The sequence below is a fragment of the Homarus americanus genome, unplaced genomic scaffold (assembly GCF_018991925.1).
Source record: "Homarus americanus isolate GMGI-L3 unplaced genomic scaffold, GMGI_Hamer_2.0 scaffold24694, whole genome shotgun sequence".
Taxonomy (NCBI): domain Eukaryota; kingdom Metazoa; phylum Arthropoda; class Malacostraca; order Decapoda; family Nephropidae; genus Homarus; species Homarus americanus.
In genome coordinates this window covers 8078643-8105874 of record NW_024732780.1, presented here as the reverse complement: position 1 = coordinate 8105874, position 27232 = coordinate 8078643, and the positions used below count along the sequence as shown (strand labels likewise).

General features: G+C 39.4%; 2 protein-coding genes across 3 annotated transcripts in view; one reads left to right on the top strand and one right to left on the bottom strand.

Annotated features, from left to right (window-relative positions):
- The window catches only part of LOC121869045 (serine/threonine-protein phosphatase 1 regulatory subunit 10-like), a 96376-nt gene extending 75932 nt beyond the window's left edge, over positions 1-20444 (bottom strand). For both annotated transcript variants that reach the window (XM_042370141.1, XM_042370142.1), the window contains exons 1-2: positions 20056-20444; positions 8984-9081 (exon numbers count right to left, since the gene is read on the bottom strand). In XM_042370141.1, the coding sequence (XP_042226075.1) occupies positions 8984-9081; positions 20056-20112 (155 nt within the window). In that variant the 5' untranslated portion in view covers positions 20113-20444. The remainder of the gene's footprint in view (positions 1-8983; positions 9082-20055) is intronic.
- Positions 20445-20678: 234 nt separating this feature from the next.
- LOC121869046 (28S ribosomal protein S18b, mitochondrial-like) lies at positions 20679-23897 on the top strand. Its single transcript, XM_042370143.1, has 5 exons — positions 20679-20851; positions 21206-21365; positions 21643-21740; positions 22097-22227; positions 23459-23897. Exons 1-5 carry the CDS (start codon positions 20774-20776, stop codon positions 23613-23615), a joined length of 624 nt encoding a protein of 207 aa, XP_042226077.1. The 5' UTR covers positions 20679-20773; the 3' UTR covers positions 23616-23897.
- Positions 23898-27232: the final 3335 nt, after the last annotated feature.

The window sequence follows — 27232 nt, the reverse complement described above, 5'->3', positions numbered from 1 at the left end:
GTGTAAGTACTGTATGTATGTATAATAATAATAATAAAATATATAATTAACAGTTTATTGAGAGAAAATAGCAGCCAAGGCTGAAAATACACAATGAACATAAATGATGCAAGTTACCATACATACAGTACAGTATAGAGAAATTGGAGTGGACCACATAATATAATATTTCAAAACAAAAAGAGGAAAACACACGAGGTGAACATACAAGAGTGTGTGTGTGTGTGTGTGTGTGTGTGTGTGTGTGTGTGTGTGTGTGTGTGTGTAGTGTGTGTGTGTGTGTGTGTGTGTGTGTGTGTGTAGTGTGTGTGTGTGTGTGTGTGTGTGTAGTGTGTGTGTGTGTGTGTGTGTGTGTGTGTGTGTGTGTGTGTAGTGTGTGTGTGTGTGTGTGTGTGTGTGTGGCCTCCTCAACAGTCATGTCTCATACAGTGGCTACTAATACAGAAACACTTGTTCACTATTATGTAGACATACTGTACTGTACTTGTATCATAAAATAAAAGTCTTGTTCTTAACTATTCAGGCACGTGGGGAAGGTCTACAAACAAGACTCACAAAGGCCAGCACAGCACAGTACAGCACAGCACAGCACAGTACAGGCTGAAGCACACAGGATGAAGACTGCTCACCTCACTACTAGGAGGCTCAATTACCGGTACTGTATCTTACTTGTAATAAGCTTAATACAGATATTCTTTGGTTTTCATTAGTTTTACACTCCATATTACAAATACATTTCTCATATTTTTTTCTCTAAAATTCATGGGTATCTGAAGTGCGCCCAATGGATTCATATTTCATGTCTGCCCAAAGCAAGCACTGGAGCTAGTTTCTTGGACACTCCCAGTCAACCTGTACAATGAGCAGTACAAATCAAACACCCAAAAGGTAACCCCAGATCATGCCTCCTTCAAGTGATAACCGTAGTAGCGTGTTGTTATTACCACCAGGCTGTGTGTACTACCCAGTATACTAAATGTTACATAATACTTCCTTGAGATAAATGTACAGTACAGGGAGTATATATCAGGTGCACCTCAGGTTCTCAACTGGCTCAGCCATGTTAATATTGTTATTATTATCCACTCTGTATCTGTGTTTTTCTGGCTACATAAACTGTTTCAATTCAATTCAATTGTGTGAGGGGCCACTGACTGCTGCCCATCAGTGCCAGAGGTTGCCAAGTTGTGTGTAGTACAGTGATGGTCTGAGACGTCAATTGTTCACCGTGGAGAATTTTGACCGAGGATGATAATGAGAGTAGTAAATCTGTCCCTGGTAGGAGTTATACTGTATCATACTTCTGCTGTTGTCAAGCTGCATCACTGGCAGGGAGCATAGTTGGTTGATGAGTGATGAGGGCAGAGGTGTAGTTGTTTAAAAAGTATTGTCCTTAGTTTTCAGTGAGGTCTGGTGGTTGCAGTAATACCTGGTGTACAGTACAGGTATTTGGGTAGCCATTAAGAGGGAGGAGCTTCATAATCTCTCATGTGAGGTATCTGGTGATGGCCAGGAGACTAGACACACTTTCAACTCTCAGTACAAAATTGTGCAACAGGAAAATGAAGACTGGGAGACATCACCACACATGATGCTCGGTTATCACTGCTGGAGACTGTATTCAAGTCAAATTATTAACGTGCAGTACGTAAGTAAGAACTCGGTGTGACTAAGTGGGAACAATGATATAGTACAGAGGGATGTGCATCACCTGGGGTAAGAGACCCAGGAGTGCATCTCTGAGGGAGAAAGTCACTGTGGAAATGTAGGGTATTACTGTATAGTGTACAAATACAGTATATCCTGCAAATTGTATTGTATGAAACAGCCCCTTCCCCTGGACTGTGTGGCAGCAGTCTGTAAGGGGCTAAAATCATAAACACTCAGCTGCCTGTACAGTAACATCACAGTAAAAGGTACGGTAAGCAGGTTCTCACTGTATGGCAATGCACCTCATCCTTGTACAATATTGGTCTTTGTGACAGTTTGTGGCCAACACCAAGAAAAGTGTACCTAGGCCTATTGGGCTGACAAGTTATGCTCGGCAATGATTGGTTTGTACTCTCCACAGTAAATCTGGCAACGTAACAGTTTAAGTCATTTGACGCTGGATTCACTTAAAATGGAGTTTCTATTTAAAAATAATTCAACATATACTACAATGGATGATAAGACATTATTATACTTAAAGAGTTGTACCTGACTATAAAACACTTGCTGGTTAAAGTGTCCCTGTCTGAGGAAACTTAAGAGATGGCACCTCTCCAGGACTCTGGGAGGGGGTAGTAACTAGTACAGTACAGAGTATGGAGTTTGTTTTAGTTTATGGTGTTCCTCCAGACTATATAATGCTTGACAACATAAACTGTACGGTCTTGCCACTGTTTTACTGTACCTTCGTGCCAGGGCTTATCCTTATAAAGACTAGCATGAAGGTCAACGATGGTCTTATTTTCAAACTTAAAATTTTCAGATCCCAGTCACAGAAGTTGGGGTCTGGGGAAGAGCCTCCTAGACTACCAGGCTATAAGAGTTGCTTCATCCCAGAGTATCATTAAAAAACCATTGATATAAACAACCTTGTATGCAGTATAGAGGTACAGTACAGTACAGGGGTATTGTACTGTACACAAGCATTATGATAGTACAGTACACATGGTCATGTAACCTTTACGTATGAAGCTTTATCAGCACAAGATAATCAAGTACACACTAGACCATGACGGACAGATAAACGAATACACTTCACCATCAAAGCTTCTCGGCCATTTTCCACACCTGTACGGGTTAGCTGGTAGTACGGTATTACCTGATGGCAGTTCTTGTGCTGCATCATCTCTTGCACACACACACACTAACCAATACAGTACACTATGCCTATCTGTTTCACCAGAGGCATAAGGCCAATACTCAGTCTTCCGATACTGTACACAAGACGGCCACAGACAAGAGGCAAAGACCAAGGCCAACCAATAAGCACTCAATATATAGCAGAGGCATAAAAATTACTACCTTATTATGTATTCTGATAACTTAAATATGTGTCTTCCTAGAAATCAGTAGACAGTGGTAACCCATGATAAGATGTGAGCCTTGGAGATAACAGTCTGGGTTAACTGTGGCAATATTATAAAGTAATATAATAAAGAACACTTGAATACCTGTACTGTACTTTCTCAAACACATTTAACTTGTCAAACAATTCCAGACTTAATAAACTGTCTAGCAGCTGCCTTACTTTGTTGACAAGATAAGATCAAATGTGATGATCCACAAACAGTTCAGGAATTATTTTTAGGGCATTTACAGTGTCAGAAGTGGGATCTCTTCCATGAACCTACAACTGTGAATATACCAGAGGCCAGAGAACACACAGTTATATCAGGGCCAGTCTTCCCAAGCACAGTACTATAACTGTGCTGTACTACTGTATACAAGGCCACAACTCTCCAGTACAGTATGAGGGAAGGTATAGGAGAAGTTAAAGATATTCACAACCAAGTTCTAACGTTGACCATTACTCTTGTTCGAGTCAATAGTCACCAGTCGTACACCAGGCCACCCACGACTACCCAAAACAAGGAGTGTAGACAAACCATCAAGAGGCAGCCCAAACAAGACAACTTTGTCCTCAAGATAAACTTCCAACAAGAACAGGTTGTCCCAAAGGTCTCGTGTCCACTCAATGTTGACCAGACAGAAAAACTTCACACACACACACACCGTTAGGCCACAGCTGCCGTGTCCTCTGGTGGAGCCTGATGGGTAACACAGTACAGTACACAGTTACTGAAGGGTTAGTGACTGTCTGGCAATATTGTACAACCAAAGAATAGCTCCCAGTGTACTTCACCTCATGATTTAAACACCCTAATACTGTACTACCTACTGGGGGAGGGATTAAGAGTTGGCTTAGGTTAGGTTATGCTAGCATAAGGATGGTTAATATTAAGGTAAAATAAGCTGAGGGAGGGGGAGCTAACCTTCATGTGGTTCCAAACACCATCACCACAATGCAGTACTGGACCATCTGGCATAATCCATGATAGACTACAGTAGCTCAGACCTCCACTTCAGCATCACTCTAACACTATTCTGAACATTTCATCTGATTTCCCACTCAGAAAATAATCCAGATAAACCCTATGACACCTGCAGCAGCTGACCTTTCACCAGCTATCTCTCCTTCAAAGACCGTTTCATGTACCGGAGAAACCCAAACAGAACATAAGATCCCATTCAAGGCTAATATGTAAACATGGATCACCTGAAGATTAATCCCCCCAAACAGCTAACCTCTCACCCAATGATAAAACACTGTAATTATACCGGGAGGTGGGGGGTGTGGATTAGGTTAGGTTAGCATTACAGAGGTTAATCTGAAGGTGATATAAGCCAATGGGATACTCTTCAGGGGAATGCAAGAAGATTGGCCATCCAGCTTATTTCACCCGATGATTACCCACTAACGTAACCGGTACCTGGAGGTTAAGTTATGATAGGTTAGCGTTAGGTTAGCATTAGGTTGGGTTAGGTCAGGTTAGCATTTGGGTAGGTTAATCTTAAAGTGAAATAACCAATCTGAATTTAGTGATTTTCAGGTAATTCTTAAACAAAGCATAGCACCCCCCCCCCCTACCTGGCTTGGTAATACCGGCAAAGAAAATGATGATAACGAGAACAAAAACAAACCGTGGGAGAAAAACAGAAAACGTACACATGAGGCCGTGTGTGTGTGTGTGAGTGAGAGAAGAGAAACTGGTTATGAGGTAAAAGAGGAGAACAGATGCATAACAGGACACAACTATGAATCAGTGACAAAGGAAGAACGAAGAAAAAGGTTTAAATTAAAACTATACCAGAAGATCAAGAGATGAGGAGAGCAAATGGGATTACAGAAAAAAGAATACTGTACTGTATCTGAGGGATGTTATTAGTACAAAATTACAGGGAAGGAAAAGATGAGAAAATACAGTATGAAATTTAAGCTGTTACCATAAAAAATAAAATAAAAATATCCATCATACAAGTATAAAAAAGGAAGGAAAAAGAGTAGAAGCAGAAGAAAATGTAAAGAAGAATGATGTGAGGAGAGAATGTGAGATAATGATCTGATAAAGAGAGACTGAAGGAACCCATACAGTCAGAACAGCTGCAGAAAATTACTTTAAAATGATGATGATGATAACAGAAACAGGAGATAGTAAATAAGACAGAAGAGACCAAGTACAGTACTGGGTAATGATGGTAAAATATAAGAGAGAAGATGGGAAACACTAGAAAAAAAAACATCCTGGGGGAGATGAAAACAGAAGTACAATGGACAGAGATTAATGAAGGTTCTGGGAGTAGATTCATTCAAGCAGATATATTGAAACACTGCAGAGGAAATAATAAGCTTCAGAATGCAATAAAAACAGATTATACCAGATAAATGGTTGAAGGCTATAATATACAATACTGCATCCTCATTAACAGTAAGGTACTAGAGTGCAAGATCTACAGAGGTACCAGTCTACAGTACAGAATATGGTAAGGCAGAGGTCAGGATAGCTTAGAGAAGGTAGGGATTGTAGAGACCAAATACTTTCAATACAAAAAAATACAGAGAAATACCCACATAAGAAAAGCATAAAACAATATTGAGCATTTTTTTTTAACCCAGACAAATCATTTGAGAGGATGACTCAAGACATGGTGAGAGGAGTGAGAATCTGTGGTGCAGGGGGGGAAAGCTGGCGAGACGGTGATAGTAAGGCATGTGAGTAAACAATGGGCTGGGAGTGAGGTAAGAGGTGTAGTGTTCCCTTTGGTTGTTTAACATATTCATAGATGGAGAGGTGAGGGTAGGGGTGGAGGCAGTGTGTGGGTGCTGGTAACGCGTCTGTGAGGGTAATGCAGCCGTGAATAACTCTGACAGGATGAGGTGCTGGTAACGCGTCTGTGAGGGTAATGCAGTCGTGAATAACTCTGACAGGATGAGTCACAAAAGGGAACAATGTAAATGTGAGAAAGAATAAGACAATGGTTTCTGAGCAGGAGTAGTCTGAAGAACCGTAGAGGATTTTTACTAAACAATACAGTACTGTAGCTACATAATGAAGAAATCTAGCAAAATGTAAGATCATGACAAGAATGTACAGTACTGGAGGAGGTTAAGACTCGAAGTACTGTATATGGAAGTACAGTAACGTCAAGTAAGAATGGCACAAATGAGAGTCAATTTTGGGAGAGAACAATGAATGGTAGAATGATTACAGAGCAGAGGAGAGTCGTCAAGGGAAGGAGCACAAGTCAGGAGGCAGGTCACCGAGAATACAGCACAGTAATAGACAGTATTTCCCAACTTGTGGCAATCCAACATGGTTTGAATGGCTCAGAATACTCCAAAATTCAAGCTAGGGAGATGAGTCACTGAGTCTGGGGTTACAAGTATGGAAGGTGTGAGAAACAGTGAAGACAAAGGCAGCTCAGAGTGTAGTGTTGGAATGTGAGAAAGTTGACTCGCCTTGATGGTATGGTCATGTGAGAAGGATGCAGGAGTACAAGAGAGGGTGTGGGGGAGTCATGTAGTAGGCGTGTCGACGAGAGGGAGACTGTCTACGCCGTGGAAGAGACGAGGGAACAATACAGCACATGGACGAGAAACAGGAAGAGATTAGGGGAACAGATGATAAAGGAGGCATGCAGTGGTAAGGAAGACTGAGACTTCTGTCATGGCCGCCCTCAGAGGAGTACAGTACTGCCTGGTGAAGTGAGGCAATGTACAGTACAGTAGGTAAGAACACAAGCCTCTACCCACCATGCTGACCAACAACCTCCCAGAAACAACCTCAGCAAAGGGTGTTTTATGTTGTAAAAACCTCGTAGTTAAATCCTCAATTATTTTATTCATTTTTTTTATTTGTATCTTAGAGCAAAAGTGATGTTATAAAAGAGGTGTAATATGGTTTATAGGGGTAAAAATATCCATAAACATTGGCCTCAGTAGTGCAGACACTAACAATTCATTTCCCCATAACTTAACGGCTTTACAATTGTGTCTTGATTACAACACCTCGTTAGGGTGAAAATGATGCACAACAACAAGGTTTACAACACCTTAAGAGAGATAAGGTACAGGTAATCTATCAGGAAGATAACACAGCCACAGTACAGTACCAGGCAGTGATGCTCTCATAACCAACTTCCTACAGCACCAAACTCAAGTCATTAAGCAAAATAAATAGTTCTCCAATGCAATATAAACCAACTACAGTATAAATCAGTGTAGTCTAGATAAAATTAACACCCAGGATGGCTTGGCAGAATACTGTACGTGAAGAACCGTGAACTTAAGAGAAGGTACCACAGGGCATTGTTTGGACCAAATATTTCCTGTAATACAGTAATTGGTCCCGGAAAAATAACCTTTGCACAAACAGGATACTATCATGAAGGCTTTATGTACGATGGGAGAATAGGATTTATGATAGTTGTTTTAGCTGCTGTACATTATAGCTTAAGTCCTGCTATTCAACTTTCAGCTTTCCAATTATCTACTTAGTTTCTTCAAATATCTGGGTTGTATTTTACACCAGGGATCCACAGTTGGAAGAGTACAGTACAGGTTGGTACCAATGGTGTTGGCTGTATCAATTATGTAGGTGGAGATGCCAAGCCTCCACTCCAATGATTAACTTAAGGAAACACCCCAAAGAGAAGCCAAAGATGCTATCATTTCTGTAGGTTGGTGTGTACGACCTGGATGATTGCGTCTAACTACAGTACAGTACTCGGACTATAATAGGTACTGGAGATATTGTATAAAGCATAGAAGCTCCACATTCAGACCACTAACTTGGAAGTAATGATTGTTAATTAAAACTGTGTGGTAACTGTAAGTCTCAAATGTTTCCACCAGACAAACAATGGTGGTGGGGTCTATTACCTACCACGGTTTACAAGTCTTAGTTTAAGTCAATTTTTTTTTAACTCAGCCTGAGGTTGACCCAAGAGAGTGAGCCACCAGACCACGAGAAACATCCATGTAATGTTTCTTCAATATGTGTGTGAAGCTCTGCTGGGTGAGAGAGTCAGGAAGAACATTACTGTACCCTCATGGTGGCCAACTCCCCCTCTAGGAAGGCACCTACACAGCCCAACAACTTTAAGACCAGTTCAATAGACCAATGGACCTCAACATATCAAAAGGAGGAACACTTAAGAAAAAATAAGCTTGACAGGCCTTTAAATGTCCTCAAGGAAAGAGTCTTAGGCTTACTGTCCCAATCCTGAGTGAGGAAGAGGAGTGCCTGGGATGTAGCCTCAGAACTAAAGGAGATACTACTGTAGGTATTATACACTACAGTGTGAAGTATGAGAGGATAACTTCACTCTAACAGTAACAACCATAGCTGAACAAAACGGATTCAACTTATCCGTTGCCTAAATCAAAGGGGCTAAAAAAAGGTCCTTCCTCAAACAATAATATAACATAGCACAAAAACTCTCTGCTGCTTCCTGTATGTCCCACACTTCCCTCCCTCACCACTCCACTGTTTCACTTTCCTCTCCCTCCTTCCATTAACCTCTGAAGTACTGTATACATACAGTACCTTCACACTCTTTTGAAAATGTTCTCATCTTCCCTCCTGTGAACACAGCAGCTGTCACACACCTTACCTCATTCACTTTCTCATCTTGTTATTTCTGTACTCGTGTTTCTGTTTTTAATCTCTACATCTTATTCACACGTTTTGCTCTCAAGGGAATAATTTGTCACCTCTAATCTGTTCCTTCCTCTTCCACCCAGAGTCCATGCTCCAAGACTAAGTCTACTAATTACTGTACAGTAAACTCAGCTCAACTCTTCCCAGCTTTGCCTGAACTGATACACTTCTCCACCTCCTTACTGTGTGTTTCTCACTTAACCTATTACTGCACTGTGCTTCTCTTCACTAAACTGATGAAAGGTTAACAAGAATCACAGTACTGTACTTACCCTTTCACACGCTGAACCTCAGTTTCACCTCGTATGCCACCCCGCGGGTTTAGCAAAATACTGAGGCATTTCAGCAACTGTAGGGGGTCTATCTTTGGCTGGAAAGAGAAGAGAAAAACATTATTAAGGGAAGAATATCATGACCAGGCAATAATTCTACCAATGACTATGACACCATACAATGCTATACTGTACAGTACCACAGTGCTGTATACTGTATTTATTGACACAAACTACTGATAAGCTATACCATAACTATTACCCTGGTCAGCCGCATCAGGATAACATGCCACAATACTGTACAGGACCTTCTAATGAGAATGAATCTGGTATAAAAAATCTAAAACATATTTAGTGATACAGTACCGTAAGTTACTGAACATCATGCATTTTGTTCCAATATCTTATAAGTACAGCACTGTACTGTACAGCATGTGATGTTCATAAAGACCAAAGAGTTGTTTTAAAGCATATATACCTATGGAACTGTACTACACTTAATGGTAGGTCTTCTAACCAAGGAATGAAAGCATTTCCTGGTGGTGTCTCCACATTATTATCACCTTTCACAATTCTACACTTTCTAACACATCTGCCTGATAATGAACCTTTAACTTTCAGGACTCCACCAGGTATACTGTGCAGTACTGTACTCTCACTGTCACATCAGAGCAGGACCAAACAGAACCAGAATCCTCAGCCATACCCTACAAGTACAGTACACACAAGAGGGTCAACAATAGCCACCCATAACTGTGACAAGGGCAGGAGATGAAACACTAACACCTGAGGCCCTGAAGGAACTGGTGGGACCCAACCTAACTGGGACCTGTGCTGACAGTCCCTTGCTCCTCTCAACATGTCTCACTCACTGTCTACAACAAAATTATGACCTGAGAGACTGAGTAACCAGCCTCTAGTTAATAAGACGACAATGGTAATCTAATAAAACAGCGAGCCAATTCCTGAGCTCATTACCTACTTAGGAGACATCCTTCAGAACAATTCCTCTTAGTAATGGAAAATACTTTAAGAAGATAGTCGTGTATTAAATCATCTGAAGGCTGATGACCACAGTCCTCCACTCCAAATGTTTGCAGGCAGTCTCTCCCTCAGTGTACAGTATATCTCTCCAGGGAACCACAACTTTTAATTTTTTATTCACCTGTCCAAGTCTCGTGCCATTTTCTCAAACTTCAAATAATATATTTTTCAACAGAGCTCTAACATTATAACACACCTCTACTGGTAAATTGTTTCATTAACCCACATTTGTTTTATTATCTCTCTCACATCTACCAATACTGTACACAACTTAAGGCGGCGGCACACTGGCCACTTTCCTCCTAATATGTTGCTTATTTTGCTGGCTGCTGGCCCGACGGCCCAGCAAGCAGCAGGATTTTGGCTGTTGCGAGAAATGGACAACGGTTTGGCGGTGAGCTCTGTTGACCGGGTTAGTGCTCAAATGAGCTTCATTTAGGTGTTGAATATTTAAGTAAAAATTGGAATACGGTAAATCATGAAACAAAAATATTTTAAAATATAACATAAACAGTGACATATTTCTATTTATTAGTCACTTTAAAACTTCTTTAGTTTTATTAAATCATTATTCAGGGTCTTCTTTGACCAGCCAGCTGCCGCCACTTATAAACAAACTTCACGACGCACCCATTGTCCCTTCTTTAGCTTTTACGGTCGCCTCACTTGCTTCAGCAATTGAAGAACTATAGCACAATCCTACAAGGTCTCAACTGTAGTGACAAGATCCTTGGCGAACCTCGTCTATACACTTTGTTGTTGTTTTTGTTGCATTGGACAGATGCGCCAACAAAACATCCCAGTGTAACGCAAATGTGTCCTTGTTATGCTGGCCGGACTGTGTTTGCCCAACATGTTAGGAGGAAAAGTGTCCAGTGTGCCGCCACCTTTACTTAACCTCCCCTAAACATATAATCCTCCACTTGGCTCAGTTCCCTGCTGTCTACCTTACTTGTATTTTGGATTTATTCTTAACGTGGAAACAACCATTACATATAAAGCATTAACTTTACTGTACCGTACTTCACCTTTTCCCACTAATCTGGAGACCTGTTCAGTAAGGTCTCTTCACTATCTGCACCACATCTACACTGTACTGTATCAAACATATGACATCACTTAACCTTCCTTCATCACTACCAACAACCACCCATGATACAGGATATTAAATTATATTGGAGACAGTAGGAAGCTTTGCCTAATGCCATGCTCACCCTAATCTGACAAGCACAGCACAGTAACTACAATACCCTGTACTGTCCTTATGAACACTGCAGTTTGTTTACAGTATCATAGTTTTAAATTCAATCACCTTCACTGCTTCCTTCGTCTTGATTAAATCTTAACAAAAAATTTGCCCTCTAGCCATAGTTCCATAACACCATTTGTTGGTGTATAAACCTGAATAACTGTCCAGCCCAACAGCTACAGTTTTAAACGACTACACAGTTTACTGTACTGGCAACAACCTTCTGATCAACAAGATTAACTAAACCCCTTCATCACCATTGTGTGCTGTATACAGTACGTACTATAGTGACAATTTTCTCCATTAATGTCACCTCAACTGCACCATTACAACTCTTAATCCCAAATTGTTCCACTGTAAACTTTTTCATTAGGCATCAAAATTCTAAATTAAATTTGCTTACTTGTTTGACAAATACCACCTGGAGGCCTTTGGCAGCCCCTCCACTAAAAAATTCTCCAGAAAACCTGAGAGGTATTCTGGACAGCATGGAAAGCACTACAGAACTGTACAGTATACACATCTTGTGCCCCCAGCCAGGAGCCCCCCCCCCCCTTCAAGAGAAGTTTAGGAAGTAAGATACTGTACAATAACCATATAAAAAAACTCAAAAACACAAAAGCTCATCCACCAACAAGAATAACAAAATAGACAGTGTACAGTACACACAGTCCCTAAATACCTGTACAGTACACACAAGTCATAGACTGACAGACACACACACACCCAAGTAACTTGAGGCACTGCTGAGCACACAACTTTTATACCCAACCCAGCCACCACAAGGCTCCCTAAGGTAAATAATCAATAAAAGTTTTCAAATCACGATATAATTTGCTGTTACACTACCACACTGTACAGTGTTTGTACCAACCTTTTCCCTTTCCCATACATGCCAAGTTTGAGGCTCTTAATGCCAAGGAATTAATGTGAAGTATTTGTTGTAATCTAACATTACTGTAACAGTACTGTACTTGTTAGTTCTCTTTGGCACACTGACAACTACTATAGAAGGCACTGCAACTGGAATTTTTGGTGACAACAACCCAAGAGGATTGCCCAATTTTCCTTTTTATAGTGTCAACAATCCACAGTTGTTCAAGGGCATGTATTGAAAAGTGTGTGGCAGGAAGCCTAGTGTCTTTCCTCCTCAGAACAGAACAGAACAAAACAGTACAGCAAAATAATGGAGGAGAGCTATGGGGGGGGGTGTAAACCTCACTCATGTAAAGGATCATCACTACATGGTGATGATTTTACATGTACTGTACTGTATATGCCACGATGATGATGCAGTACTGCAAGTTGATACTGGATATTATAACTGCCTACATAAATGATGACAATGATACCGTATCACCCCAAGAAGCTTGAGGACAGTACAGTACTAACCTAAAATATACATTTCTTCAAACTACAGTACATACCACAAGAGGGCGGGTCATCACCAAATCCCTCAAATGGTTCCTTGGTAACAGTTGATGAGATTAATTAAGGAATGAACTAACCCGCCCTCAACACTGTACTGTACCAGGATAATATGGATAAAATAACCATTCTTGCCCTGAGGACAACAATACTAACATTTATTATACCTGTCCATGCATGAGCAATGTCACCATCACAGTGACTGAGACTTAAGACTCCATAAGACAGCATTAGATACATTCCTAAACTACACTACTGTACTGACTGTCACCCCCGAACACTGTCTGACACACTGGGAGATAACACACTGCCGGGGGCATCCTCTGTGATGCAAGAGGCAGCCATAAAAGAGGAATACATCACCACAATTCTTTGTGCTGGATTTTAAAATGGAAGGCAATTTATAGGGGAGACTGAGCAACCCTGGGGAGGGGGAGATGTTTTGTAGGACTAATCAATATTATTTTAAAAAGGCAAACTGGTACCCAATGAATCAGTTATTTTCAAAAATTAAAAATGATATATTGCAAGAGCAAAATACAGTACATAGGTATTACTACAGCAGGTACATTGAAAGATGATTTCTGGTGATCATTTAGTAATATAACTTGGAAAATATAAACATGTTAGCAAGTAATGACTAAATTTAAAATTTGTTTTGTACAGTACTGTAAGTAATGAATTATTCCATATCTCACTTCACATAATCATACCAAAAAAGCACCGATGAAAGATAATGTGTGTCTGCCACACTGAGATAAGATAAGGTGAACGGGTTCCTCACCAAACACCAGTAACTCTGGTGCCCCGCTAACTTTTACACCTCCCTGTATACTGCAGGCGGCTGTGTGCCACGCCCAGTGTACACTCACTGTGCATATTTAGATGTAAAATATTTTATATTAAATTAGTACTGTACAGTATAGTTCTTTGCCTTACTTCACTTCTGCTCAGTTTCACAGACCTCCTCCACACTGATGATGTAATTTTCTAAAACTGTGGAGAAGGTCACTGATTATGGCCAACTACTCAATACAGTATATTTATACATACAGTACAGTACTGTAATGTACTAGATAGTTTTACCAGTTATGACTACTGTAGATTAATGATCTCCCACGAGGTCCAGTGAGGGTTATCCCCCATGGCAAAGATGTCAACTCATGGAAAATATCACAGAAAATGTTAGAGTTTACACAAAAAAGTGCTAGTGGCCATAATTTTCTGAGGCTCACAATATTTGGGTAACTAAAATACTGAATCTTAAATCATATTACTGTATCTAGTAGTCTTGTTATGTAGGCCAGGGTGACTTACATCTTTGTGCACCAGACTGTATCACTCACCCTCTCGTCCCACCTCACTACACCTCCCCTCTTGGTAAGACAGTTATCAAGGTCCACGAGTCAAGCGTACTCAACCAGCACCATCCACCATAAAGCTTAACCACACCAGTAAAAAACCAAGACCAACCGGCCACTCATATTTCAGCGCCAAATAATTAAATCATTAACCCGGAGAAGAAAGAGAAGAGCGTCGAGGCAAGTGGTTACGTATACCTGTATGTTATTCTTAAAACTGGATCATCCTTCAGTTCAGAACTGTTCTAGATACTGCAGCATAGGCAGTTGTCATACTGTAAAACCTCCAGTCAGACATACAGGGAGGATGTGGTAGTTGACACATACAGTACTACAAGAGCTTAAACCATAGGCACCCTCAGTCCTGACCTTGTTTATATCATCTACTCAAGTGAGAAAGTTTTATTTCCCATATCTGTATCTTTACAGTTCTTAGGATTTATTTTGTTTTAGATACTTGTTGTGCTCACTCAAATACCTGTACAGTACAGTGCTTCTAACTACATTAAGAAGCCAAAGGAGCTGGTACAGTACAGATACTCTCCCACAGTCACCAAGCTCACTCCCCCCCACGCAGTACAACACCTGTTTGTCCTAGTACACACCCCAGGGTTAGAAAAAAGCAAGTCACAAATGATTCATGACAACACGCTGACTGTAAATCATAACTAATGTCTGTCATAATGAAATCAAAAGTATAGTATATACAGAAAAATACAGTACTGTACTGTACATGTGAAAAACCATTAAAATACCAATGAATAAAGCTGCTTCAAGTTAAGTTCTTTTGCACCATTAATACTGTATCTAGGTCACAGGCAGGAATTTCTCTGTATTCTGAAGTATGCTCATACAAAGATAAATGTAATTACTAGCCAATACAGCTGTACTGTACTGTATTGCAATGTACTTCATATAATTTGCTAAAATAGTTAACAATCAAATCAATTCACCGCCATATTTGTCTCAATTCAAAATAATTTCTTATTTTCTCGTCACCGCTGTAATTTTAAGTCAGTGTTTTGTTATTATGAAGGTTGAAGACGTGTTAAAAATGTAAGCGGTAAAATGACAATACTGTATTTATTTATGAATCTTCAATGCATCAAAAATTGCCGTTTTAAATCGTGCCAACCCTGCTTGAGAGCCACAGGTCTAACACTGGGAATTAAATGATTGTGCAGGATTATTTGGGTCCCTGGCCAGCCTACCATGTGTGGGAATTTGTCTGAGGCACACAATTTAAAATGTTACCAAACAAACATTGGTCGGGAAGTGAGAATTATTGACCACCAGATTATGCCGAAGATTACCATAGTTACTGTACTGTTCCCCCATGCACACTCAGACCTTCATTTTCCTACAACAAATAAAGGGAAATGAATAAAAAAAACCAAGCTCGGTAAGACTGTTAATTATAAATAACGACGATATGAAATTCAACTATTCTCACAAAAATAAAATGAGGATTTTTTCTCAACCCAAAACCCATCATCTGGGCAGTCAGCCAAACAGTTCAGACGACCATTGTTAAAGGGCAAAAAGTGTGTGTGTGTATAGGGATATAATATTAAGAGAACTGAACCACCGACTACTGTACAGTATACAGGTGTCCCTCACCTAACGAGTGAATTGGGTGCCTGGAAAATCATTTATTTTGTGAATTTTCATCTCAAATAACAGAACAATGAGGACAAATAGGATTCAGTTCCCCAATGACAAGACAACGCCAATTGTGTAGTGTACAGTATTATACAGTACCCCCCCCAAAAAAAACCTTGAAATTGGTTCATAAACAAACACCAACCAAACTAATGAAAACTAATACCCACCTACTGTACTGTACAGTAATTTACTACAGTACCGAACATATTAAAAACATTAATAAAATATTGACGATGAAAATATGCTGCCAAACCCATTAACCCGTATAAGACCCGCCAGACCCACGCTGACAAACACAAGCACTTGAGGCATAAAATAGTGCAGTCACCCCAAAAGTACTGTCATCACTGTATCAATAACGCCCGAATCACGCAACTCTTGATGAACAGCACTAACTGTCAAGGGAGTAGAGGAGCAAAGCGGGTTATGAGAAGCCCAAGTTGAATTGGCAAGCAAATAAATATCCTATACAAAGAAATTCGTCCCGCCTGGACATTGAAACTATGATGCGAAAATTAAGGAAGTAGAGGAATGTCACCCGGGCTTTAAGGGTTAAGAAAAAGCTAAATGAAAGATTAAAACAACTGCCATTTGCATAAGACAGAGCCTCAGTGCTCACCATAGTAACTCAGCCCAGCTGGAACACTGCCTCCCTCCCTCAGTGTGCTAACTCTTACACACACACAAGTGTTTATTCCCTTTATGCTTCTGACCTTATGATACTTATTTAGTTTACCCTTTTAACATTTATTATGAAGGATTGTGTGTACATGTGATTGAATAAAAAATATTAAGACAAAAATATATACTGTATATATATAGGTACTGTATATTGAAATAAAAATCTACCCGTAATTACAAGTTGAATAATAACCATAGTGTAGCTTACAGCTCGGCCTGGCAGCAAGAAGGTTAGGGGAGGTGACTACAGTAACGAGTCTAACTTGGTAATAATGCCACCAGCGATGTTATGTGAAACAGTTAACCCTCAGCTGTGAATTAAAACAAATGAATGATGGGAGTGATTACCATAAGGGAGGGCAGTCAGGGCTCACCACAAGGGGTGGGGAATGGTGAAATGAAAGACATGGACTGGGGGGGGGGAAGGGGTGAAGTTTATGATCATTGAGCAAAAATACGCCTCTACCCCTCTTTACCCATTCCCCAACTGACTCTCTCTCAGTGACACCCAAATTCATAAAAGCAGGGAAAGCTTTCGTTAAATGAAAAAAGGTGTTAGTATAGGAAATTCACATACCGGTAGCTAAGTGAATTGTTGCATCTCAAACATTTGTTAAGTGAAGGATAGCTGTACGGTGAAGTATGTATGTACAGTATTTGCTGTTAGTAATGTAATTAATTAGTACAGATAGTTGACTACCCAAGGCCAACAATTAACAGGTGGAGATATTTTGTTCCTGTTGTCAATTACTGTACTGCTCTTCGTGCCTCACAATAGCTGGAGACACAACACCAACCAATACAGTCCAGTGGAGTACTTAAAACCTCACCACCGCCACCAATCTAATAATTCTCAATTTAAATCTGGACCTAACCACAGGAAGGTACAAAGACAACTTACGACAGTATTAATTAGGAGTTTCTCTTTCTATCAACTAAAGTCATTGTTGTCACAGTTAATGATTTACATTTAGTGAGATCATTGTGATGTTTTCTAGGTAAAATTATAGTTTTGGTCATCCCTGTATTTAGATATCCACCTAACCTAATGTAACCAACCTAACCCAGCCACAGAACCCAGGAACTCTATATCTACCGACCCCCCAAAACTAAAATACAGTAGTTATACTGTTTTCTGTGGTAATGAATTTGGTATTCAGTTACAGTACTGTACTGTATTTTAAGTTATATACAGAGCTTCCATCCTAGAAACACGCACTGTCAATATATATTTTCGTTTTAAGTACAGGTCACTTATGGTAGCTACAGTATTATGTAATGTTTCCTTGCAGCTTCAGATTTAGTTCTGAAATTGCTATATAATGAATGTGTCATTAAGCATGAAAAATACTTGTTGGCATGTACAGATTCCATAGCTACTTCACTCCTGAGCAGTTGCTTCAGGTATGCAAGGGATTTATTTGTCCCAACTTGGAGTACTGCTCTCATATCTGGGGTGGCTCTTCCTCTGTCCAACCGTTAGATAGGGTGGAATCAAAGGCATATTGTCTTATTGACTCTCCTCCTTTAGTTAATAATCTTTCTTCCCTTTCTCTTTGCCACAATGTTGCTTCACTCTCTCTCTTTTACAGGTACTTTAACGGGCAATGTTCGGTGCATTTGGCATCCTGTGTACCGCCGGCAAGGCCGTGGGCTCGTAACACTCGTCTTGCCCGCGGTGCCCACCGTTTCTGTGTCGATACCGGTCACACTAGAATAACCCATTATAGTACGTCCTTCTTTCTTCACACAGCCAAACTGTGAAATGCTCTGCCTTCTTCTGAATTTCTACACTCACACAATCTGTCTCGCTTCAAAAAGGTGGTTTTCCGGCATCTTCGTGGTGTAAATTAATATATAATCTTTTTCGTTTCTATTTTCAATTTCTTTTTACGTACAGTACTCTTCTTTTTCACCCCCTAGGCCCTGTTGTGGGTTGATGACCTGTGCCCGGGTGGGCTATTACCCATAAAAAAAAAAGTCTGGATCCCCAGTTGTGAATCATCCTGCAGCAAGGTCATAATATTTCTCAATAACATTATTTCTCCACATTTTACACACTGATACTAATCAAGTTACATACAAGGAATGTATTTGTAGACAATCGCCAATCTTAAATGATTAGCCATTTAAAGCGTATCTGTTGACTCTTCCCCATAGTGTTAACAGATCACCTGCCTCGTGTCAAGCAGGTCAGCGGGGATGAACTTCTGCTGTTGACTGTACTGTACAATACAAACAACAGTGAGCTTAAGACATGCAAATGAAAATATTTGGAGTCACTAATATGTAGACTAACTATAGCATAAAGTCAATGATGAAAGCACAAGAACCCTGGTGGTACAGCGATCTCTTGCTGTCTCTCTCATCAGGTTATTTCTTACACCCGTCTCCCCATGTCATTCTTGGCATGTCCCTGGTTCTCCACCTCAACCAAACCATCTTGATACCTAGCCACCCTCTTAGCTCTGAACATGGCTTCCTGTATTTCAGTGTCACACCTCACCATTGTCATTTCAGCTTAACCCATAACTGAATTTGGTATTATTTTAGTTTCAGTCATCTGGGGAATCTTAAGAATTTAGGTCAGGTATTCTTGTATCAGTAGTTCTTGGGTTCTGTGGTTAGGTTAGGTTTGGTTAGGCAGGTTTGGATATCAAAATACAGGGATGACCATAGCTAAAATTTTACCTTGAATTTTTTTAATTTTATGGTTGCGATCGGTAGTTTAGAAGGTAAAATTTTAGTTACGGTCATCCATGTATTAATATCCAAACCTAACCTAACCTAACCTATTGTAACCTAAATTTTTAAAGATTCCCCGGTTGACCAAAGCTAAAATAATATCTAGACAATATTAAGACACATCCGACAATTGGTTATCTAGACGAATCACAGCTCTCGAGTAGTGATTTTCCGACAGTTTAGACAATTTTACGACACTTTTCTGCTGTGACGTTGCCCTCACAAATGACCTAATACTACCTAACCTAACCATCCCGGTATATTTATTTGCGAGGGAAATGTCATAGAGGAAACATGTCGTGAAATTATCCCAACTATCGATCGCAACCATAAAATTCTCAATATTCATCACCGGACGACTGAAATAAATTTAGCGGGTAATCTCCCGGTACAATAGACCGGGACGAACCTTGAGGCGACGGTAAACTTTTGACGCTTTCTGACTAACCTAACCTAACCCTCGCGTTCCATTAGCCACACAACCCATACATATATCCTATGTGATCAAAATAATGCTATACTTTACAATTATTCTTCCTTAACCAGAGACATATAATAAATATTAGGTTTTTGTTAATATATTACAATAAATAAAGTATCGATCACTGAGGCCACAACTACCTGATGTACTACCTGGAGCAGCTACTTTACACACTAAAGTATTAAGTAACAATAATATGAAGGAACAGGAACACCAGCCGGTAACTATTACACAATATTAAGTAACATATTTTAATGATCTAACAACTTATTAACACCTCCATCTAGTGAAGTGAATAACCTAAGGAGGAATAATAGAGGTAAGGATCATTAATACATAGTGAGAAGAGATAAACTTAAAGTAATATATAATAGAGAACACAAAATGGCCACGACCAAGAGGGTGTGAGATCATCTACCTTCTGGTTGTTGGTGGTGGTGGCCGGGGTGGTGGTGCTGGTTGACGGTGTGTCCATCTTGATGTGTGTCCCCCTCTAACCCCCCGCACCTTGGGTCACTGTCACCTCGCCCTCGACACTTACACACTTCAACACTTGACACTTGAGGTAGTGGCGCAGTTATGTGTGCCAGGTAGCCATTTCCCTCCGCCCAGATGCTACCCCACAAACTTCATCCACCTCCATCAATCTTATTTGGATATTTTGCAGTATCCACTCTGTATATCCGTGTCCTCTGTGTGCTGGGGTATATTTATTAACAACAACGATACATACAACACTCTCTAAACCTAAGAATTCACATTTTAAAAAATCCTGGTAATAGAAGCCCTGTTCATCAGCTCCGAGAGAGAGGACTATGAGCTGTGAAGGGGCGCGGAGCTGACGGCGCTTCCTTTATACTCTATCTATCAACAACTTATATTTTATTTACCTTTAATAAAAATAATAATAATACTAACTTCAATAAATAATAAATTTTAATTATTTTTTCTTATTTATAAACATATTAGTTAAATTTAGTAATAGTTTTATTTCCACTCTCCCTTCATCGCTCATATAGAGGTTCCAGTTGCCAGTGTTGTGATAGAGGGAGTTAGATCCTCTTCCTGGTCACGGATAAAGGATCATCAGGTATGTGGTGTCGGATCCTTTCTTCCTCACGTAAACACCACCCACTATGTTCCTCCGGCCGCTGCTCACACCGGGTCTTAGGGCGTCATGGCCAGATATTGTGAGAAAACCAACATTATTACAGGTATTGTGTGATGTCTCCAGTCTCTCCCCTTGTCTCCAGTCTCTCCCCATGTCTCCAGTCTCTCTCTATGTCTCCAGTCTCTCCCCATGTCTCCAGTCTCTCCCCATGTCTCTAGTCTCTCCCCATGTCTCCAGTCTCTCCCCATGTCTCCAGTCTCTCCCCATGTCTCCAGTCTCTCCCCATGTCTCCAGTCTCTCCCCATGTCTCCAGTCTCTCCCCATGTCTCCAGTCTCTCCCCATGTAGTAGTTTGAGAGTCTTCCCTTGGCAATATTTCCTCTTAACAATGACGCTAAAAACATGATCCAATTCTCACTAACTGCTGACCTTGACATGAGCTGTGGTTAATGTTACAGATGAGTGGTGTGGCCCAGGCTAGGTGTGGTATAGTGACCAGCGCGAGGCTCTTGTGTGAGGTCACTGACGGAGAGGAGGCCAAGAAACAGGTTGATCCGGCCAAGGACCGCTCTAAAGTGGTCCCGGTTGAGGTCAGCGTGAAGTATATGAAGACTCAGGGTAAGATTTGTCTTGGTTCATCTCATGTTCACTTTGTTCTTACTGTATGTAAATTGTAACCGTTGCATATCTCTGTACACTCGGCCTTGTTTAGAAGGACTGTACTGTATAAAATAGATGGATTTAGATGAATATTTTAGGATCACTTTAAAATTAGTCATTGTAGTGACCACGCCGCTACAACTCTTGTCTGCCTGGCTAGATGGTCTGAGGTCAAATGATGATGTCATAAACGGCACGCCTCTTGACCTCTCTCATATATTTCCCTTACTTTCAGCATACCAGACAACTTATGGATCTGATCCAGTGTGGAAGAGGTACAGAAGAAATTTTAAAGGTGGTTTTCCTCCACAAACAACTAGAAAGACTTGCATAGTAAGTGTTTGTTGATAAGATCGTTTCACTTATACGTAACCTAACTCTCAGAGGGCTCGTTAATTTTCTGAAAGCCATCATCACCAAGTACCGTACTGTGTGTTGGTTCTTGATTCCAACTGTCCTACATCTTACTGGGAAAAAATTATATCATCTGAAGATTAGCCCCCAGCTTGTTTCACGTGGGGATTAACCACCCTAACATTTACCCAATCCAACCTAACCTAACCCTACTCCCCGGGCACCATTTGAGTGTTTAATCATCAGACGAAAAAGTTTGTGGTTGGCTAATCTTTAGGTGATCCAAAGATTTAAATACAAGACAATGTTATATTTGTTGTGTTGTGATTTTACAGCGTGCGAAGGTGATCACCACGGGTAATCCTTGTCCAATATGCCGGGACGAGTACCTGGTGCTGGACTACCGTAACGTTGACCTGTTGAATCAGTTTATTTCTCCCCATAATGGCGCCGTTCTTCCTGTTCAGTAAGTGTGTGTGTGGTGTGTTTCTTTGCCTGATTAACTTAACCACATCAGACATAGTTTAATCTAACCCCCCACCTAATTTAACTTAATCACATGAAATATAAACAAACTTAACCTAACCAAACCATGCTGAATATAGTCTAATCTAACTAACCTAACCTTATCGGCTTAATCTAACTGCCCTAACTTAAATCAGTCAGACCTAATCAAACATTACCAACCTAACCTAACCAGCATAAACTACTGTAATTAAATATAACCAGGCTTACCTAACCAAAGATTATCCAACCAGCCTAACCAAACTTAATCTACCTAAATATACCCAACTAAACTTTGTCTCAACTTGAACTAACACATTACTTAACCTTTATATTGTTAATTTTATTCCTACAGTATTATTTATATATACCTCGGGTGGATCTTGTCTGGTCTACAATTATACTGTAGGATACTTGTACACATCTTCCAAGTATATTTTTTTAATTTATTACAGTACAGTGTTAGTATTTTCATCATTGCTGGATGGTGGTGGTGGAAGGACTGCCATGGCTGACCTCACAAGTGGGTATGATTTGTCCACTCAGAGGGTTGCTACTTGTACTGAGTCACTACATATATAGTTCAACAGCCTTATCTACATTCTCTATAACTAATTACAGTACATATTACAGTCATCAAGTTAGCTGCTCTATGAACTCTCCTTTCTGCCTTCTTTCTCAGGTTGATGTAAGTTGGAAAAGATGATATTGTTTTGTGGTTAATATGAAGCACATTGAATTGAGTGGAAAAAATACTCTGAAAGTTACAGATGTGAATTATATTGTGACAACTTTAGTGATATGGCTGAACCTTTTAAATGTTGTAACTCACGATGAAAAACATTTGAATGATTACTTTCTATGGTACACACGTACACACATACTGTTGTCTTCAGTATACAAGATCTCAGCTTTTCTCCATGTTAAAACTATACAAATTCTACTCTTTTGGAGGTCACTGAAACATAAAATATTGGTATCTATTGTACTACAGCAAATTAACAAAGGGAGGAAGTACTTTTGTAGTAGGGTTGTTAGACAAGTGGCAAGATCCCACAGAAGTACTGGAAGATGGTAATTGGTTGAATGCTTTATTCTTTCCTCATATGTTCATATCTTTTTTGTATTAATTGTTTTCCAGTGTTTGTGTGATGGAAGGGATTCACTTATAGCAACTTTTTTTTTTTTTACAGAAAAACACATTTATGTCGGAATCGACACAGAGAGCTCCAAGTGGCGGTGGAAAAAGCTCGTGACTACGGCCTGTTGACTTACGATGTTCCTTTCCATGAATATGACTACTCTGAATACTTCAGCCCTGTAGAGAATAAAGAAAAGTCAACCACTTGAGAATCTACATGACAGTGTTTGCTACATAACTATTTCATGGTTTACTAAAATCATTTAATTCTTATTAGTGATCGTTGTAGTGCAACTTTATAACAAGAGGGTGTTCTGTACAGTACACACCTTCACTCAGAATGAATGTATGTTTGACCGTACATGTGCACCTGTCATTTGGGAAAGAAAATGTAAATAAGTTATATATGTTTAACAAATTATAGGAGAGACTGTACAGAACCTTAAACTCAAATATGTTGGAAGTTTTGTAATAAAATATTGTGCAAGGTTCATGTTTTGATTTTTTTTTCACTTAAACTGAAAGAAATGCTGTTGGGAATATCACTACAATTAGTTCTATCATGTTATTCAATTATGACCAATTTTGGTTTGTTTTATAAAGAGTATACTGTGCTGTACTGTTTTTGTACATAACAGTATGATAATCCGAACCCTCACCATAACTTAATACACAATATTGTAATGTTTTGTCATGCCAAAGATGACAGAACAATGTGTGTAAAGTATAATACTGTTCAGACATGGATGGTAGGAGAGTGAGGAAGACTAAGAAGGTGGTGAGAGGAAAGGGTGAAGGGGGTACAGGAGAAGTGATGTACAGTTAGTAGTATACAGTAGTGTGGGTGTTGGACCAGAAAACATGCCACCTGTAGTGAATGGTGTACAGGGAAGGATTCACTGCTACATGATGTTGGGTTATATAAGAGACAAGTAATCCAGGTGGAAATTTTGAGACCTTGGTGTGAGATTACAACACCAAAAGAAAGCTTACTATGACTACAGATGCAAGAATAAATAAATGACAAAAAGTTATTAATTCTGTGTGGGTCCTTCCTTCAGTCATCAAACACTGAAGTGGGGAAGAGCTTACAATTTATAATAAATCATTAATAAAGAAAGTAATTAATACCTGAGTGACATCAAACAACAGAACCAAGGAGAAGTTTTATTACTGTATAATTATAGTAATGTGATGACTGCTGTATCCGTTACTGTATTACTTGTAAGAGAATGTCTGCTACTTATACAACTTTTAAACTACAATAAGTCAATGATATATTAAGTGACAAGACAGGTATCGGGAAGGGTCGTAGTGTTGAGGTGCTGTATCTCTCAATAGTGTGTCCTCGGGAGCAGCCGTACTTCTGCTGACTTACAGATGATGCTCTTGTGATGGTAACTAATGGTACCTATTTTTTTTTTTATTTACTTAACTCTTTTTAATTAAGTTTCTCTTTTCTTAATATTTAGCCGAGACAAAAAATTATTCGGTTGAATATGAAAATGACATATGGTTCAGTATTAGTACTGTATTATGCAATACAGGAATGTTAAGATAATAGGATCACAATTATCTTTTTTACAGAAACATGAGACTGTACCTGCATGTTGTGAGTTAATTTTGGGCTCTGTTAATGTTGATAAGAATTGTTAAATAACTGTTACCTGTACAAACAAAAATGTATTGGTGCTGATAAGATATTACTCATATGCTGCTTCCCTAATTTAATCTACACTTTATGCATTAGAGTTCTTTTGAGGATATTAGCAAAGATTATACTAATTTTATCAATGTTACATTTATCAGTTTGTGAATTATTTATTTAAGTATATTTATTTATGTTAATGTATAATTTTGAATGTTAGTTTACAGTCAGTTGTACAGGCAGGAAGTGTACCTTTCATTCCTGTGACTTGGTTTCAATACTCACTGAGGTGTGGTGTATAAAGGTGTTGATGGATAGATATATATATACCGTAGACATTTATTCAGCAAAGTCGTCATACTGTACAAGTTTACATTAATTCAGTCTGTATATACAGTACAAAATACAGGTACTGTATACAATTTAGAGTATACGGTACTGTACTGTATACATACACAGATAAGTATACTGTACTGGTCATATACTGTACTGCATACTGATTATATACACAGATAAATACTGGTCATATACTGTGCATGAACCAGTAATGAATGTGTACAAGCAGACATGATACAGTATATGATAAGTCAGTATCTCTCAACTATTACTGTCCTGGCCCCTGTAAACTTCACACAATGGTCTGATTAACTACAGTACTTAAACTTACTAATACCTCCTTCCTTCCTTTGCTTACTACAGTATTTACACTTACTAATACCAGCCATAAACCTTAATAATAACACAACAACAATAAAACACACCCACATATACTTCTAAAAGTTGTTTAATAATGCTGAAAAATTTGTGAAGGTCATATTATTATCACCAGTTATGAGGAATATTTTTCAGTAACTCATTAATTGACTCATAATTGACAGGAAATTGATGTCCTTATACGAATTAATTCTTGTAACTCACAATCATTGTTCATATTTTCACACAAGACATCATTTTATATATGTTCATTAAATACAGGTTTATCTTTATTAAGTTTGTCTAGATTAACTATTCATTGATATATCTTCTCTATACCTTCATTCTATATACAGTATCTTCTCTATACCTTCATTCTATATACAGTATCTTCATCAATAAATGTTTACTGTAGCATCAAGGACAGTATATCATCATCATGTTTAGACAACCACTAAAAATGTTGAGAAATAAAAAGAATCGTCTTCCAGTTTTTATACTTGACAATAAGGAAAGCTGTTATCACTCACTGGTTTGTTTCTCATATTGACCAACAATTAATAAGTCATTGTTTTATTACTGTAGGTGTGTGGAGCTGCTGTACAGCCATCAACACAACAGTCTGAGGGGAGGAACTATTTTAGGTGAATTTATTTATAGAAGAGAACTTGTTTCTTAAATCATGAATGTAGTTAAATGATGCACTGATGAGACAGTAATCTTCTGTGTGGTAATTTGTTTTTTCATTACAAACACACACACACACAGACACACACACACACACACACACACACACACACACACCATACCACAGACACACACACACACACACACACACACACCATACCATACACACAGACAGACACACACCATACCATACACACAGACACACACACACACCATACCATACACACACACAGACACACACACACACACAGACACACAGACACACACACACACACACACACACACACACACACACACCTGTATAAGAAGACATAACGTGTAAATTCCATCCTAAACCCAGAGTTGTAAAACGCCTCCAGTATTTACAGCCGGGGATCAACAGCCGGGGCTTCACCACCCACTGGCAGGGTCGCCTCTGTTGTAAGTTGATGGACAAATACTGTACTGTACCTGCCACCACACCACACCTTGACTGATATGTGAGGGTGTTTAAGTACGTGTGTGTGATTTGGCAGTACGTAATCTGTAATTTGGTGGTTTGTTTAGTGCTGGAAATGACTTAAAACACACACACACAGACACACACACACACACACACACACACATGCTCACTCACTCTCTCACTCTCACACACACAGGATCAAGGTTACAAACTGTGATAAAGATCGTCATGGTAATTCTCCGCGAGCCACAGCGTCTTAAGAGTGACGGAGAAATAAAGCCCTGTTATCACCTCACCCCCAAGATGGTCGTTGTGAGGTAGTTTCAGGAATTTCGTACTGATAATTTTTCTTGATT